The following is a 19777-nucleotide window of genomic DNA, read 5'->3' on the forward strand; positions in this document are numbered from 1 at the left end:
CATAAAATTACATTCAAGGTATTAATCATGATCCATCTTTTATTTCTGAATTTAATCTTCTTTGGTCATAATAATAGCTTATTAGTATTTAATACATAGCTGGATTCAATATTCCAATATATATTTGAATTGTAAATTTTGCCTCTGAATGTATTAGTGATTCTGGTTTATGATTTCTCCTTTTGTTAGTTCAGGGTTTATGTGTTGCTTATGCTTGCTTCTTAAAAATGAACTCTCTAAAGTCTAAAATTATCAGAGTAACAGAATTTATTTGTTTTTTATTATAATTTAGTATTATATTTTAGAAATTCAAGTATAATACTATCTGGCATAGTGACTATATAAAAACATGAGTTTACTTTGTAGTTGTCAGGTCCAGTTTTCTCCTTTACCCCAATTTTTTTTTTAGTTGTAAATGGACACACAATACCCCATTTTGTTTATTTATTTTTATGTGGTACTGAGGATGGAACCCAGAGCCTCACACATGAGAGGCAAGCCACACCTCAGCCTAACCCCAGTCAATTTTGATAACTTAAAATTTTCTAGGAAAATCATCCATTTCCTTGGAATTTTTCTATGTATTTCAACTGAATGTACTATATATTTATTTTCTTTCTTTCATATTTAATTACATGTGACAAAGATTTGTCTCTTTTACTCACATTTTAAGAAGCTAGTTCTTTCATTTATTTATTTTCTTTTAAAAAACTATTTGATTCTTACCTTCACACTAAGATAATGATGGCAAGATGAGCACAAAGTTTAAGGAGATGTCCAAATCTCAGTAATTCAGACAAATCATGTTTTGATGCACTACTTTCAAAAACAAAATTAATACAAAAATCTTGATGGATTAAATTTTAAAATAGAGATAGGATCATTATTACTGTTTTTTTTTTTTTTTTTTTGCCTCAGGCTCTAATATGGCTCAATATTGCACTACTCCTTAGTTCATTTATTTTAGACTTTAAAAAACAATGCTTTTCAAAATCTGGAATTTGTAGATGGCCTATGTTCTATGTGACTAGGAAGCTCCTCTATAGTAATGAGGTAAAATCTGTTATCATTCTTTAATTACATTTGTTAAGAAATTTTTCTATATAAAATACCACAATTGTTGGATACAAACATGCCTCTGAAAGCTTACATTATAAAAAGAAGATATAAGTGTGTGTGTGTATATATATATATATACATATATATATATATACATACCTACATATATATGTATGTATATACCCACATATATATACATACCTACATATATATGTATGTACACACACACACACACACACACACACACACACCATTGTGGAATAGTTTGGTGACATTAAAGGAAAAAGAAATGAGAGAGAGAATTATCTAGTAAATAATGCCAGGCTTAAAATTTTATTGCTCTTGGAATAGCTGCTAAAATCCACCAGGTGGTGGAATAAAATGAGGTAACAGTGCAATTTAGCTTACATATTTTCCTAGCCGGAGATGTAATTTTACAGAGAAAGCCACAATTACATATCCACATTTTTTAGTCTATTTATGAATTTTCTGTTATGTCTTTAATTCTTACAAATCAGAATGTATGTTTTGAAAGATCAAAGATTTTTAGCCACCTAATATTCGTTCTAGTGAGAGGCAGTATAATAAACAAACAAAAAAGAGGCCTAGTTTAAATAGGTCCAAGAATACAATTTAATAGAAAAGGAAAAAACCCGGAGGCAAACTCTACTAAAAGACAATTATTTTAAGCCTGAAAGTTTTAGTAAAAAATGTAGCACTAATATTAGGCATCTTAGCTAGAATTATTATTGTCCAGAAGGTTAAGATGATGATTGTATTCTCTTTCATATAGCTCTTGGGTGGCCTACTTTTCTCCTATCCAGAGATTTTTTTGAATCAAATAAATTGATCTGAATCTCTGTGTAATTCACTTTTCTTGTATATCTTTATTCATTATTAATAATGACAGCAATCTTGTATTTATTAAAACACATAAAAATGATTTTAAATAAGGATCTGAATTTAGATTCAAATGACTTGCTTCAAGACATAAAATGAATCAGTAGTCAAGCCATCTTGAGATCCTCTAAATCCTGTCCTTTATCACACTCTGCCACCTAACACTGTCATCCTGTAATGAAGAGAAATTCTGTTGGCAACCTGTGTTGACATACAAGGATTTGCAGAATTCTAAAAGAAGTAAAAAATTGGGTGTCTTTGAGGAATTTATAATTGAATGAGATTGACAGGGATGAGTATATTTTACTTCTAATAAAATGAATATTATAAAAACATTTAAACAAATATATAGACACATATTAGGAACCAGAACAGTATCCTATATAAAAATGGAGTGATTTGTTTTAATTTACATGTATCTGAGTGCCCAATAGGGGTAAAGTGCTTTATTTAACACTAAACTATTTTTTCATGTTCAGTGTGGTGGTGCATGCCTATAATACCAGCAGTAAGGCTGAGGCAGGAAATTGCAAGTTCAAGTCTAGCCTTAGCAACTAAGCAAGACTCTTTCTCAAAATAAAAATGGCTAGGGATGCTCAGTGATAAAGAATCCCAGAGTTCAATCCCAATACTAAAACTAACATAAAATATTTTTTCTTAATGTGTTTAATTTTTTCTTAATGTGTAATTTCATCATATGACCTTGTTTAAGTTTAATTTGTTCACCCTTAGATTATAAAAAGATGGCTAATAATTTTACATGCTTTATTTATAAATTAATTTTTTAAAATAAAAATACAATGATAACGTAATATTAAATTACAAACACTAAACCAATAATCATTATTAATAAGCCTAACTTTGAGAGTCTTCTATTATTGGAAAGGAATAAAAGAAACATTTGGGATGTGATCTGGTCAATTGTAGCAAAGCATTTCTTGGCTGCCCTTATTTACTGGAGCACATTCACATGGAAGGTCCAATAACTATTTGGTGAATTTAAAAACATTTGGTGTGTTTCTTCCCATATCTCGCAATCTGTGATGCTGTGTAGCCCCTATCTCCCATCTCTTCCACGGCCTCCTCTTCCATCTCCCATTCACAGCTCCTCTCTTCCTGCTCTGGATTTGGACAGTCTCACCCATTCTCACTCTTGAAGTTGACTCCTAAAACATCTTGAAGCTTGATCTTTCTGAACCCACATTTCTAATTAAATCTAAATATTTCTACCTTGCTATGCATACTCTCCTTAATTGAAATTAAACTTAACATTTTGTCTTTTAAATACCAGTCTTATCTTCTAACATGCTTATTTTTACAGGTGTAATGAGGGTGCTAGGTGGAGATGTGCAGGCTGTACTCTGAACAGAAGCACTTGGCTGAGATGTTGTTGAGGGCTGAAAGTATATTCACATGTGATGTCCTCGGGCACAGGACCACACCAACTTTGAGAAAGGCCTTTTTTCACCTCTTCCCCCCAAAAGGATAGCTTTGTCTCATTCACACCAAGGCGGCACCTATGTTGTTGAAAGTCCCCAAATCACCACCATTTTCTCCAAGTCACCTATTTCAGAAATTCAGAATGTCCATTCGTTCTTCCCTCTTTCAGTCCTCCATAATATAATATGCTGCATTCGCTCCTTTATATTCATCTATACTGCCAATGAAGCCCAATGCTTCATCCCCAAACTGTTTTAGTGAGCCCTCTTCATTGAACTCTTCCTCTGTGTTTTTATTGTTGTTGTTCCTGCTTTTCCTTTATCATTCCTTAAGGCAAAATTTTATCTTGTCATTTCACTGCTTGAAAACCATACAGATTCCCTATTGCCTGTATTATTAAGAAAAAAACTTGTCATCTGTCATTCTTCAACCAGCCTGGATCTAAAATTTTTATGGTCCGTTGCACAATGTCTTGCACTTTGTAAGCACTCACTAAATATTTGTTGACTCCTTCAATTTAAGATTGCCCATAATATGTTCCCAATGCTCACTGCCCACCTCAGTCCACCTCATCTCCTGCATACCCTAGGTACCACTGTGAACTGCTTGCTTTTGTAAAACCCATCCTTAACTGTTCTGTCCACATAACCTTGGTGTTGCTGATTCATTTACCTTGAGCATCGTCCCGCTGTGGTGCAACAGTTTATTCCTAGACCTCCCCACTGTGGACTTTGTTTATCATTCCCTGTCCTCATCCCTTTTGTTAGACTGACTGCTCCATTTATTAAAGCTCACTTATAACATCGTTTTCTTGTTTTAATCAGCCTTGGTTTGTTCATCATAAACTTTCTGAGGTTAGCAAGGCTTTCTTACTCACCTTTGCTTCTTCTTGAGCCCAAGTTCAAGGAGGAAGATGAAGGTATTCAGTAAATATTTGTTGAACCCCAACTCATTACTCAGTTTTGCATATGTGCAAGAAATAGATTGACTAGTTACTTGACTTGAGGAGAGAGATATCATCACATAAGAATGGAAAAGTAAACAGATTATCTAAGAGACCATTGTTTTAATTTTTTTCTGACAGCAACTAGGCCACAGGAAGAACAAATTTTGTTATTATTAGGTTTACTGTGTAATCCATGAGATTGAAATAACTCATTCCATTTTTTTGATAGAAAGATACTGAATTGCAAGAACATGAAAAGATTTTGTCTTCCGATTTTCTTTCAATGGACCAAATCACTGATTTGCTAAAAGAAAACGTAGATGGAATTCAAGAGTAAGTACTTCAGTATTACAGTCAAATATAGAATGGTTTAGTTCTTCATATGTAAATGACTATGTTTTAAGTTATATTGTGCACTGAAATATATTTAGACTCTAGAACACATAATTTTTAAAATAACTACCTGACTTTTGCATTGCCCAGCAGTCTTTTTTATGGGGAGAAATCCATTGAAAACCAATTTGTTTATGCTAATCAAGAATAGGAATTTACTATTAAATGTAGCCTCTAGCATATGCCATCTTCCATTTCTTTTCTCTTTCTTCATAGAATGGTCAATATGCACAAGAACCTACAGGGTTGTGTTTTCTATAATATTGTCAATATATTTTATTATTTTGAAAATCCTGAATATTAGCCACCCACCTGTGATTATTATTTTAAAAATTGAAGCTATGCTATCTACTCTAATTGCATATACATTGCTTAAAAATGTAAATATAGCTGAATTTATAGGCCATAATTCTAGCATATGTCCTTCTTACTACTTAGGCCATTTATTTCTACAGTAGATCATTTATTTATATAAAACAAAATTTCATAAAATATGTTTTCAGTAATAATTCATTTAAAAAACTATCTTACTTTAAAATGAAAACTCATAAAATGTGGAGGTGGCAATGATGTGATGTGCTGGATCACAGTGTCCTCCTGTCTAGCCTCTGATGCTAGTCCTCAGGACACAAGGTGTTGTGGTTTATATGGACAAACAGACAATGATTCTGTCAGTGGTTATAACTGGCAAATCATATAAATATTACAGAGTAGAGCAATTTGCTATTAAGAAGGAGACACGAGAGATGTATTGGCTAGAAGAGAAATCTAAGAAGAGAAGGTTCATGGAGAGCAGAGCCTTTTGCCATGATACTCTTCACCAGCCCACTCTCACAGACTGCTAGAAAGTGTGACCTGTGTTTCAGCCATGCTGCCTACAATCAGTGAATTAAAATTCATACAGATTTTCTTAAAGTATCTCATGATAATTTTACCATTTTTATAAAAATGAATGTTCACCATTAGAATTCAGATTCTTAGTGAGAAAATTGCAAAAAAAAAAAAAAAGATTGTGTTGATGCCACTAATTGTGTTTCCATGTAAAATATAATTTTCCATTTACAGGTAACCCCAAATGCTGTTAAACAGTGCAGTGCAAAACAATGTGTGTGTATTACTAGGAACAATAGTAAAATGTAAATAACAGATGTTTAATAGTTTAATATTTACTTTTATTACATATTAAGTAAAGCATGTCATATTAAATACAATTATATTAAATAAAATGTATTGTTGCTTTTTAGAACTATTTCTTACCACATCACAAGTTGTGTTGTGTATTATACTTTATGTGACAACTTTTTTCAAATATTGACTCACAATTTTTTTAAATACCTAAATTCTGAAAATAGTTTTAATCTCTAGGTGGTGAGATCCAGGAAAAAGTAAATGATACCATAGTTAATGCAGAAATGAGCAATATAAAAACAGATGGGTTCAATAGCAGATTGATTTTTTTAGACTATCTCATCAATATAGAAATTACCTGAAGCAATCTCAAATTTCAGAACATGTTTGGGTAAATGACATCATTTCTGTTAGTAGTCACTTTTTTGTAATTTATTTTAGGGATCTTTATATGATTTTTGTACAGGAATCCTGAAATATTTGCAATCAATCATTTACTTTGAATTTAAAATAGCATTATTATAAATGGGAATTTATATGCTTTACATTTTGAACATGCTTTTCAAAATGACAGAAATATTATTTAGGTATCCTGTCACCAAGTGACAGAAGTATGCCAAAATCACACTGTATACAAAGCTACAGGACAATTTAATTTTTAAAAATTCAGTGTATTTACCTACATTTTGAAATTAAGAATTGCCTCCATGAAAGCAACAAATGAAACATTATCATTAAACTTATTTTTGGAATATACTTTAAAATGTTAAATGTCTGGGTATACATCTTTTGATCTCCTAGCTGCTATCAATCATAAATATTTTTAATGTAACCCTAATTTTATCTACATATCCACCCCAAATCCTTTTTTAAAAAGGATGGGGACCAAATTAAAAATAACTTTATAAACACAGAAATAACAATGAGGCATTTTAAAAAATATTTTATTTAGTTGTACATGGACACAATACCTTTATTTATTTATTTTTATATGTTGCTGAGGATCGGACCCAGTGCCTCACATGTGCTAGGCAGGCACTCTGCCACTGAGCTACAGTCTCAGTCCAGGGCATCTTTTAATAACATTTATGCAGCTGTGCCTCTATGAGCTATTTAGTTCTTCCTTAAGACTATGTCTTCATGTCATCATACTTTAGAAGTAAAATATACCCAATTTCAAGAACATGTAAGAATAGGTAATGATTTTACTGAAATACTTGGAAAGACAAAGTAGATAGTAATCATCTCTCACTGTATCAAAACTTCCTAAAACACTATTAAACATCATTATTTTAATTGACGTTCTCTAGCACTACTTCTGTGTCCATCTCTCCCCTCTCCCTTGTTCCATCTCACCTTGTATCCAGAAAAAGGTTTACAAATTTGCTAGTAAAATTCTCAGAAACTTTGCATTCAAACTTCAGCAGTATCTTGTTCCAAATGTTTCCTGGCATAATCTGCTTTGAAGTGAAATGACTGAACAAACAAGACAAATGATAAATACTTATTAGCCCTGTGGTTCAGGTTCCAGGGAAGATTCAAAGGGAAAGGAGTAGAGGGAGGTAAAAGAGATTTCACCAAAATAATTTAGAAAAATAGTTGTCTCCAAACACGAACATTGAAAAATAAAAACAGAAGTCAAAGAACATATACAAACATCCAGACCAAATATTTTATTAACAAAACTTACCATGCAGATGATAGTTGAAGAGAAACTGAGAAGGAAAAGTAACTGATAATAGCAGAAAATGTTAGGCAAAAACTGATGGTTAGAAAAGACATCAATTTCACACACACACACACACACACACACACACACACACACACAAAAGTGAATGAAGAATAAATGAGAAAATTTATAAATAAGGAAATTTTAGAAATAAAGTAGGGAACTAAGTTTAAAAAAACAAAACCAGTGTAGAGTTTACCTTGTTGAAAATCAAGTCAATGATAATAATGAAACATTATTACTGAAAACATAAAAATGAAGATTAAAGCAATTAGAAGGTATTAGAATATACACCTGACATAATGGATCAGAAAATAATTTAAACTTCATAAATACTTCAATTTTAATATTTCAATAGAATAAAACTACCTGTATTGCCTAATTTCTGGGTTAAAGTCACACATAGAGGGAAAATAAAAATCATGTCAGGCAGCAGAAATCACTGAAGTTGACTTTTCCTTAATCATATCAGGCAGCAGAAATCAGTGGAGTTGATGAGTCACCAGAATTGAAGGAGTCAAAAGAATGTGGTTCCAGAATAAAATGTATTGGCCTTCTTTATGATTTGTATATTGGGGGTCAGGTTTAGAAATTTGACTTTCTCAAATATCAGAAATATATTTTTCTATTAAAAGTTTGTAATATTTGCTATTTGCATCTTTAACCTGCTTGGATTATATTTTAATATATATGATAAAGGGATATTTTATTTTATAAATGGAGAGACAATTTTCCCAGAACTATTGAGTACATACTTCCCCCATTAAATTGAAATACTACCTCTCACATATACTAAGCTCCCATATATATTTACCCTTTTTAAAATTTTTGTTCAACAGAAGAAAAGGAATCACATCTTAGTTGTGAATTAATAAAATAATCTAAAGTGCCCACCACACAAAATAATTATAGAGAGATTTCATATACTTAATACCATTACATGGCATTGTAGGTAAAGAGTAAAATTACAATGATTGTTTAGAATAATCAGAATTCACTTTTGATTTTGAGGTTTACCCTGATACCAATGAATATGAAACATATCCACATAAGTTTTAATTTGTTCCCAAACTTGTTTACTCCTGTTGTATTTATTACTCTGATCACATAGTTTATGCTAATATTATGAATAATAAGGACTTCCTTTTTATAAGATGGCAGTGTAAAGCTGTCACACATATACTCTCCCTGCCTCACCCCCAAACCACATAAAAACCACAAGGAAATACCAGTTCTATCTTTGTCAAAGCAAAGAGAATGCTGAAAGCCCAAACTACAAAATATGAAGATGATTGCTACAATCATTATGAAACTACCAGAAGAACAGGAGAAAATATAAGGAAGATACACATAATTGTAGATCTTAGATTGTGCTAAAAAATATATTTATCCTCCCCAAGGATAAAACCCTAAGGTGCCATTCCAAGAGCCCTTAGTAGCAGGACCAGGATGTACAGGCTTGGATCAGACACTTTCTGAATCACAGGAAGTAGCCTGTTTATTTGATGGTAATGAGAACCTATTCAGGCTGTTTCTTCTTTTCCCTACTCATTAAAATGAAAAGTAAATATTAGAATAATTGGCAAAAAGTTACTCAAACAGCAAAGGCCTACTAGTTTATAATATGGACAAGTTTCCACTCCCACCCTGTTTCCAAAATGTAGCGCTTCGAGAACAAAAATTAACTTCATTCAAAGATAAGTAATGAACAAAGAATATGCACACAAAAACAGATAATTCAGGCTGGGGTTGTGGCTCAGTGGTAGAGTGGCAAGTGCAAGGCATTGGGCTTGATCCTCAGCACCACATTAAATAAATAAATAAACAAATAAATAAATAAATAAAAGTATTGTGTCCAACTACCAAAAAAAAAAAAATTTAAAACAAACAAAACAATTAATACAAGGGAAAAAGACAATAAACTTATAAGGAAAAGAAATAATAGCAGATAGGGCTGAGGTTGTGACTCAGAGGTAGAGCGCTCACCTAGAACATGCAAGGCCATGGGTTGGATCCTCAGCACCACATAAAAATAAATAAATAAAATAAAGGTATTGTATCCAATTACAACTAAAAGTAAATATTTAAAAAAAAGAAATAGCAGATAAAGAAAACACACCAGAAAGATATAGGCATGAGCAGAAAAAAAAAATTGATCAAATATTTCATAATGAATTTGTAAAATTTATGAAGCAATCACAACAAGAGAATAAAACATATATAAATTCAAGGAATAGATAATGAGAAATTAAAGGCTAATAAAACATTTTTAAAATATAGAAAAGGAAAAATCTTACTGAATTTAAGATGAAATTTATAGTAGCCCAGGGAAGAAAAAACACTTCTGATACATGCTAATGGACAGAGAAGACAGTAATGAGAAATATACAAAAATAGAAAAAAATATTTAAAAATAAAGTAAAAAATTGTAGCTATGAATAAAATTAATAAAACATACCTTACTAGAATTTTTTTAAAAGGGAAAATACAAGAGAATATTTAACACTCTAGTTCCAGAACATTTTAAGAAACTTAATTGTGAATACAAGAAATACTGAATTTCAGAGGGAAAAAAAAATTACAGACATCAAAGACAGAAGAAGGAAGTAAAGGGGGGAAGAATAGAATTAGAAAATAAAGAAGAAGAAAAGGTGACAAAGTAAAGAGTTCTCTTTTGAATGGTGTTTGAACTTATGGATTGTTATATAACTGAATATTTTAGATTATGAGCATTACAGAATTTTCATTCAAGAAAAATACTTGTTTTCAAAAAGGAACTGTTCAGTAGTTAATCTGATATTGTATTTGGATTTTTGTTTTCTTACAGAAAAATGGGCACATTTTTGAATTTCAGACATCTTCAAACTTGTTTAAAGGAAGGCATTCTACTAGATTATTATGTGTCTGGATTTTTGTGGGCTAAAGGAATGGAATTTTCTATTACTCAATATTCAAAATTTATGACTTTACTGGATATGTTGCTTCATAATCTTAGAAGTAAGTACATTATTTTTCTCTTTTTCGAGAAAAGAAGAATTTAGCCTACCATCTGAATTAATGTTCTTAAGCAAAATTTCTTAATTTCACATTAATTTCTTCAATTAAAATCATGTTCTCCTCCTTTCAGGTTATAGCAAAGATATGGCTCATATGTTTATTGAGCTGTAAATCCTCCAATAATACTTAACAAGACTAAAATTCTCTTAATAATCAATTTTGCAATGATATGCTAATTTCATTTAAGAGTCTTGTCAATGCCATCACCCTTCAAATAGCTGGGAACTTTCTGTGAGAGATAGATAGATAGATAGATAGATAGATAGATAGATAGATAGACAGACAGATAGAAAAAAGATATAGATATAGATATTTTGAATCCAGGAATGCTTAACCATTGAACCACATTCCCAGCTCATTTTTAAATTTTTTTTTAGTTGTAGATGGACATAATAGATTTATTTTATTTTTATGTGATACTGAGGATTGAATCCAGTGCCCCCCATATGCGAAATGAGCACTCTACCACTGAGCTACAACCCCAACCCTCCCAGCCAATTTTTAATTTTAATTTTGAGATAGGGTTTGGCTAGGTTGCCAAGGCTGGCCTGGAACTTGTGATCCTCCTACCACAGACTCCTGAGTTGCTGGAATTACAGGTGTATGCCACCACACTCAGTTTCTCTGTGATATTCTTGCAACATTTTCATATATATAAAACTCTCTGGAATTAAAAGTTTTCAGTAAGTATTTCCCTAATATCAGTGGGCATATTCCCAAAACAAAAAGGGAGGGATAAGGAAGCTTTCTGTGTATTGTGTAGAAGACTACATATCATTAAGTGAAGAATTGTGTGCCTTTGTTTATAAAAGACATACAAATAAGAATTTAGATGTTTTTGCATATACACAAAGAAATGCAGAAAAATAAAGGAAAAACCCATAATTACCTGTTGAGAAAGACAGTAGAATCTGGGCATTTGGACAACAAGGGTTAAAGGAAGTATTTTCTCCTATTAGCTCCATGTTTATATTTTGAAACATGAATATATGATTGAAAAAAAATTTTAAATTCAGTCTTAAAAGAGAATATATGACATGGCAGTCCAAATCTTTGAATCTCTAAGCAGAGTATTGATGAATTAGAAAGAGAATAAAGAAGAGGAGATTTTTATGAATCTCAGATTCTCAATTTGAGAAAGTATCTGCATCTCAGACTTTTTCCATACCTTATAATTCAAAGGAGAAACTTTTCATTGTTCTTATCAGTTAAAAAATGAATTCCTAAAACTTGAGCTGGACTTATCCAACTATTCATAAACCATGAGAAACTCATGGATGTTAACAAACTTATAATCAGTAAAGAATGTGATTTCAGTATGCTTACAGATTAAAGGAGGTCAAGTATGTCTACATTTAAACTAAGCAGTGGTAGAGTTCTGTGCACATGCTGTCACTCCCAGCTTATGTGAAAGTGCTAGAGAGCATGCAGTCCCAGATGGTTTTTGTCTTGTGGTCCATCCAGTATGGAACTACTGTTTAGCCTAACAGGTTTTGATCTGATCTTTGCCTTGAATTTGTACTGTATATCTACAAGGCATTCTGCAGACAAACTATCTGGAATCAAATAGAATCAACTTCCAAAATTATGTGGAATATCATATTTGTAGATTTAGTCCTTGGGGATTCAACCAACTGTAGATAGAAAACATTTGAAAAAAAATTATGCACAGACTGAACATATTCAGACTTTTTTTTTTTTTTGTATTGGAGATCAAACTCAGGGGTGATTTACCAATGAACCACATCCCCAGCTCTTTTTTTTTTAGTATTACTTTTTAGCTGTTGTTGGACACAATACCTTTATTTTATTTATTTATTGTTTTATGTGGTGCTGAGGATCGAACCCAAGGCCTCGAACATGCTAGGCAAACACTCTACCACTGAGCCACTACCCCAGCCCCCTAGCTCTTTTTAATTTTTATTTTAAGACAGCTTCTCACTAAGTTGCTTAGTAGGGCCTTGTAAAGTTACTGAGGCGAGCTCTGAACTTGCAGTCCTCCTGCCTCAGTCTCCCAAGCCACTGGGAATATAAGAGTGTGCCACCACGCCCAGCTCAGATTTTTTTTTCCTAGTCATCATCCTCTAAACAATACAATATAACAACAATTTATACTTAGAGTTACATTGTATAGGGAATTATATGTAATCTAGAGATGATTTAAAGTATGCAGAATAAATGTGTATAGGTTCTGTACAAATACTACACTATTTTATTTATCTGCATATCTTGTCACTCCCAGACACTCAACAGCTTACACGAAAGTGCTGGTATCCTTGGAGGGTCCCAGAACCAATCCTCTTGGATCCTGAGGAACAATTGTATACATTTGGAGATCTAGTTTTTCTAAGGTCTGACCAAAGACAAACAATAGAGTTTATTGACTAAATATGTGGCCTTTATCTAGGTCCATAGGCATAGATTAACTCCCTGGTGTATAACATGACTACTAGTAAATAACTATGGGATCCTTTCTAATTCTGGGATGCTAAATCATTTTCCTCTAAATGCAAATAATCAGATAGCATTTATGCAGAATTAACTTGTGCCAGACATAGTACCAACAGCTTTAGAAATAATGTCTTATTTAATTCACTAAGAACTTTTGAGAAAAATAAGTAAAGTTCCAAGGGTTGAAAAACTCTGTAAGGTCATATAAAGTCAACTTCCACAAATGAGATCCCACCTTTATGAATACTGTATCAAATGTGCCTGGCTTTGGGCTGAATTATAGAAAACACCATACCATGTAATATGCTAGAATATGCATCTTTTCAGTTTGCCAAGATTTTGACATGCATTTCTTATTTGATCATCACAACAGCACTATAATTATGAAAACAGGTATTATTCTCATTTTATAGATAAAGAAAATGAGACTCAGGTCACCTAGCTAATATCAGCTATGAGGTACCATCCTAAGTTTTCCAATTAATTAGAAGTCCAGTGCATTCTTTCATTGCCCTAGATTGTCAAGAATAAGTTTTATTTCTATCAGCCTTACTGTTTAAGTGGTTTAATCTTTCATATTTTACTCATATCTCTGAATATGATTTCTAAAAGAGCAAATATTTCAGTTAGATAAGTGAAATGATAACTTCCCTAATTTTTAAAGCAATTATCTATAGAAAGACATTAGACACAGAAAAACAGTTTTAAAGAGTCAGTTATTTTTCAGCATGAGGGAATAGTTTTAAAAATGTATTTCTGTATTTGATAAGTACAATTTCATCTAGAATTATAATCATTTATCTAAGAATTCCTTTTTTCTCTGCATCTCTAATTAATACCATTTTATTAATAAAATGATTCAGATTCTCCATTCATTTAGAATTGCTCTTATTCAACAGATTTTTCATTTCTGAAGTTACTTCCACTATTTTCAAAAGGAGTTTATCATGGAAAGAGAAATTACAATTGAGTTGAATTCCACTTAGAATGATATTGGAAAGCTTAGTTATTCAGCAATAATTCAGTATAACTGACATATATAAAAGGATGTGGAGGGACACTGAGAAATGAACCAATTATGATTCATTAAAACAGATTTTAATTATTATATAGTTTTATGCTTGTTTCTAATCCTGTGAGTAGAAGAGAATCTAGATGGAAAAAATGCAAGCTAGTATTCATATTATATTTCCAAACTTTTTAAAATCACTACCATTTTATTAGCAATTTTGGTATTTGGGATATATAGTACATACATCTCAGAAAGAGTAGCTGTGTAATTCAAAAGTGGCTGGGTCCCACAGTCAACAGATATGCTCACAACTTATTTTTTGATCTCCATCCCTATTCCTCCAAAAATCCATTTCATTGCACGAAGGGAGAACAGTTATCGAGGATGTCATGTGAGAGACCTAACTGTTTGGCAGGGTTCACATTGAGCACCACAATTAGCTTTGATGCCTCATCCAAATGCCCCCCCAACTGATATTCACCTCCCCTAAACAGCCAGTCCAGCCTTTGTTTCTCTAGAGCCTTTCAACTGTCCACCTCTCATCCCTTGAGCTTTATGTCCATACACCCACTAGTGTCAACAAAGGCTCTTCTGGACCCTCCAGTTACCTGAATTCATTCTTCAGGGGACTGGGGGAGCGCATGTGTGGACTGTAAGTAAATATTTTGCCTTCCACTATCAAAAAAGGAGCATAACATTACCAAACAAGAAAAAGACAATAGAAACTAATAGTTTTATTTACAGACACTCTAAAAGCTAAAGTTATTGGCATTTATCTCCTTCTTCAATTGGACTAATGCCACAGAAAGTGGTTTTGGGTATTTTTTCTATTTGTTTGTGCCTGTCACCAAACAGACTAGAATGGCTGAGCTGTTCATGGTGGGAGCTGCTGGTGAGGTTGTGTTGCTTTTTTCCATTTTCTTCCAATGCTCAAACTCAGTGGGCATACATTTGAGGAAGAGCTGAAGTGAGTCCTAGGTTGGTTTGTGGAAAAGAAAAAGATATCTTGATGTTTCACATAAAAGTTCATAGTCCTTCCTTCTACTGAAAATCTTCAAGCCCTGTTTCTCCCATGGTAACTATCAGCTAAAGTCCAGTGGTAGTGGGCTTCAGCCATTTCCATTTCCAGCTCTGAGTTCAGCCCTGAGTTTAGTGACTGAACCTACCATCTGGGTCTTCCTCATTCTCCAAGTCAAAAAAAATCTCCTCTCTGTTATAAAGTAATCTTTACATACATTTTCATTCTGTTGATCTTAAAATGGAAACATAACAAAGCTCTTCAAACAATTGTGCAGCATTACAATAATTTACAATTGTTGAGTATGTCAGTTGATATTCTTTTACTACAAAATGTAGTTTATGCTTGTTTCCAATTCCTGTAAGTAGAAGAGAATCTACATGAAACAAATTATAAGCTAGTATTCATATTATCTTTCTAAAATTTTAAAATTGCTATCATTTTATTAGTTATTTTGGTATTTGGAATATATACTATGTACATCTCAGAAACAGTAGCTGTGTTTAATTTATTATGAAGAAACAAAAGGAGTTTTGCCATTTACCCTCACAAAAACAAAGTAAATTTTGGCACATTTATGACATTTGGATTATTTTGCTCTTAAAATATGTATCAAAATAACGCTTAAGATTTCCTTGCATTTTATTTCAGCCCTACATATGTCCCTAGAAGACAGCATAAAGTGGCTTGGGGAAGTTATGGCTGAAATTGGACCAACCCAGTCACAAAAAAATGAGGAACAGAATGTCTTTAATATAGAACAAGCCAATGCTATCATTGATTACTTAAAAATCAGGTATGGTTTTGTTTTTAGTAGCATTATTTTTCACTCCATATCTTCTAGAAATTGTCTATTTAAAAATTTAATTTTTATTAATTTTTTATTTATGTATGACAGCAGAATGCGTTATATTACAATTCTTATTACACATATAGAGCACAATTTTTCATATCTCTGGTTGTATTCAAAGTATACTCACACCAATTCATGTCATTATACATGTACTTTGGATAATAATGTCCATCACATCCACCATCATTTCTAATCCCATACCTCCTCTCTTCCCCTCCCACCCCTCCCACCCCTGCCTATCTAGAGTTTATCTATTCCTCCCATGCTCCCCCTCCCTATCCTACTATGAATCAGCCTCACTATATCAGGGAAAACATTTGGCATTTAGTTTTTTGGGATTGGCTAACTTCACTTAGCATTATCTTCTCTAACTCCATTTATCTGCAAATGCCATGATTTTATTCTCTTTTATTGCTGAGTAATATTCCATACTTTTTTTTATCCATTCATTTATTTAAAAATTGAACTTTAAAATCAGATATTTAGTGGAATGAATCTGACCTAACTTTCATGTACTTACATGATTATACTACAATGAGTCTCACTATTATGTATATCCACAAGACACTAATTTTACAAAAACCAAAAATTAAATAAACAGAAAAATAAGGTAGAGAAAAAGGAAGTGGGGAGGAAGAGGATAAGGATAATCATTGGGGTCTTAATTGGAGCAAATTATATTCCAGGTATTTATAATTATGTCAAAATGAATCCTGATATTATATATAATTTTTATAAACCAACAAATAAAAATAAATAGATAGCAGTGAAAAACAAAGCCTTTCATAAAAAATAAGATGTTTATAGAATTGACACAGTAATTAATCAAACCAATACACAAATAATATTTAAATCTTCCATCTAATAAATAAGTCAGGACATTAAACATTTTGGCTAATGTTGCATTCTTTAAAATGACTTGTGTTTAGTAAATACAGTTTTACCTAGAATTATAATAAAATACCTAAGAAATTCTTCTTTTCTCTGCATCTTTAGCACCATTCCATTAATAAGATAATTCTTTCTCATTAATCAGACTTAATTATAATATATTCTATATTTTAGATAGTTGACATTTCTAACTACTAGCTTACATTTTAAAGAGCAATATTCACTTCCATTTAAATGTTCACTTTAAATGTTTTATTTTAGAAATGGAAGAGATTTATTTATTGTATACTATAAAATATTTTATACTATGGACCAATTAAACTCATTATTGTCTGTCTTTCTACTTGGAAAACAACAGTGGATGGAGAGAAAGTATTTTTTTATTACAGTGATTCTTCATTGGTGAATAAAGAATCTGTCTTTTTATATAGTCTGTCACAAAGTCTGCATTAGAGTCATGCATCTCTCCAAAGGGACATTTTGAGTTTGCAAATATCCAAACAAGAGCAGGTAAATTCTTTCTTTTGCCTAGCTACAAGTCTCTGCATAATATCCTTGTTCTTCTTATGCTATATACTCCAGTGTTTTCCAATTTAAAAAATTAAAATTCTAAAGCAAAGGGTGCCAAATGATATTCTAGACATGCTCATGATTTGCTTGGCAAAGATCCTGGTTGTAGTCTGGAAGCTTTATAAATATTAGTGTGTTTAATATGATAAAGTTTATATACTGACTTCTGGCATGAGTTAATAATGGCATATGATATGCTTTTTATATAATAGCATCTGATATAATATGATTTCTTAATATAAAAATATATCTCCTAATGAGTGACTCTCACTAAAAGGCACAGTAGTTCTCATATCAATTAGAGTAAGGCAGGGTCTTTGGGTGTGGGAGGGAAGGAGCTAGAAATTCAGAACTGAATAAGAACCTGGGCTTTGAGGTTTGTTTGCCCACCACAGTTTGAGAATCACTAAGCAAGAGAATTCCACCCTGCACATCTGTACTGGCATCCTTCTTTCCACACTATTTGAATATACCAGGTTGCTTTTGCAGAACACATTTTTATACTTAAGCTCTAGGCCCAGTAGGTTTATAATGGGTGTGGAGACCAATGGCAGCAACACCCACATAAGCACCATAAAGACACCTACTTACTGGATAGTAAGAATGGTCTCCTTTCCCTCTGATCTCTCTAAGGCAGATGTTCATCAATGTATTTCTTAACATTTTCTTTTAGAAAATGTTCATGTTAGAAGGGGATTTCAGTGTTAGTCACCTTTTAAAAAACATTTTTACTGGTTCTTTTTAGTTGTATGTGACAATAGAATTTATTTATTTTAATATAGGCCTTTATTTATTTATTTATTTATTTATTTATTTATTTATTTATTTATTTATTATTTATATGTGGTGCTGAGAATTGAAACCAGTGCCTCACACATGCCAGGCGAGTGCGCTCCGGTTGAGCCCCAGCCCCAGCCCTAGAATTTAGTTTGACACAAATTATAAAATCATGGAATATAATTATATTCTGTGCATTTATAATTAATTCAGTCCCCAGTACTTCCCCTTCCTCTCCTATTCTCCCACCCCCTGTTCCCTTTCCTCTATTCTACTGATCTTTCTGCTATTTACTTTTACTTTTTTAAAAAAATCGTGTCTTACGGATGTACATGATGGTTGAGATTCACTGACTGCAGTATATTCATACATGTCCACAGGGAGTTATGTCAGATTCATTCCACTATCTTCACTATCCCATCTATCCTCCTTTCCCTTCATTCCTCTTTCTCTACTACCCTGATCTTTTTTCTATTTTTTTCAATCCCCACCCACCTTATTTTGGATTAGTTTCTGCATATTAGAGAAAATATTTAACCTTCAGCTTTGGGAACTGGCTTATTTCACCAAACACGATAGTCTCCTGATCCATGCATTTACCAGCAAATGACATAAAGTCATTCTTCTTTATGGCTGAGTAATATTCCATTGTGTATATACCACATTTTCTTTTCTTTTTTTTTTTCTTTTTCTTTTATTTATTTATTTATTTATTTTTTGTACTGGGGATTGAATTCGGGAGTGCTTAGCACTGAGCCACATCCCGAGTCCTTTTTGTGTTTGTTTGTTTGTTTGTGACATGGTCTTGCTAAGTTGCTTAGGGCATCACTAAGTTGCTATGGTTGGCTTTGAATTTGCATTACTCCTTCCTCAGCCTGGACAGCTGCCTGGTTTACAGTATGCGCCACCATGCCTGGCTACACATTTTTTTATCCACTTATCTGTCGAAGGGTACCTAGGTTGACTCCATAAATTAGCTGTTGTGAATTGAGCTGCTATAAACATTGATGTAGCTATGTCACTTATAGTATGCTGATTTTAAATTCTTTGGATATATACTGAGGAGTGGGGTAACTGGGTCAAATGGTGGTTGTCTGAGGAATCTCCATACTGCTTTCCAGAGTGGTTGTACCAATTTGCAGTCCACCAGCAATGTGAGTGTACCTTTTTCCCCACATCCTCACCAACATTTATTGTTACTTGTATTCTTGATATTTGTCATTCTGAGTGGAGTGAGATGAAATCTCAGCAGAGTTTTATTTTGCATTTCTCTAATTTCTAGAGATGTTGAACATTTTTTCATATATTTGTTGACCATTCTTTTTTTTTTTTTTTTTTTTTTGAGAAGTGTCTCTTTAGTTCCTTTGCCCATTTATTAATTGGGCTTTTTTGGTTTTCTTGGTGTTTTTTTCATTCGATGCCATCCAATTTATTAATTTTTAATTTTACTTCTTGCACTTTAGGGGCCTTACTAATGAAGTCAGTTCCTGAGCCTACATGTTGGCATATTGAGCCAACGTTTTCTTCTAGCACTGGCAGGGTTACTGCTGTAA

The 19777-nt window shown here is 32.4% G+C and overlaps 1 protein-coding gene across 1 annotated transcript in view; it reads left to right on the plus strand.

Annotated features, from left to right (window-relative positions):
- Positions 1-19777, plus strand: part of Cabcoco1 (ciliary associated calcium binding coiled-coil 1) — a 103544-nt gene that overhangs the window by 5914 nt on the left and 77853 nt on the right. Inside the window, exons 2-4 of the mRNA XM_076834995.1 lie at positions 4575-4678; positions 10423-10592; positions 15785-15929. Coding sequence (XP_076691110.1) covers positions 4575-4678; positions 10423-10592; positions 15785-15929 — 419 coding nt within the window. The remainder of the gene's footprint in view (positions 1-4574; positions 4679-10422; positions 10593-15784; positions 15930-19777) is intronic.

Source organism: Callospermophilus lateralis, chromosome 15, assembly GCF_048772815.1.
Source record: "Callospermophilus lateralis isolate mCalLat2 chromosome 15, mCalLat2.hap1, whole genome shotgun sequence".
In the NCBI taxonomy this organism is placed as follows: Eukaryota; Metazoa; Chordata; class Mammalia; order Rodentia; family Sciuridae; genus Callospermophilus; species Callospermophilus lateralis.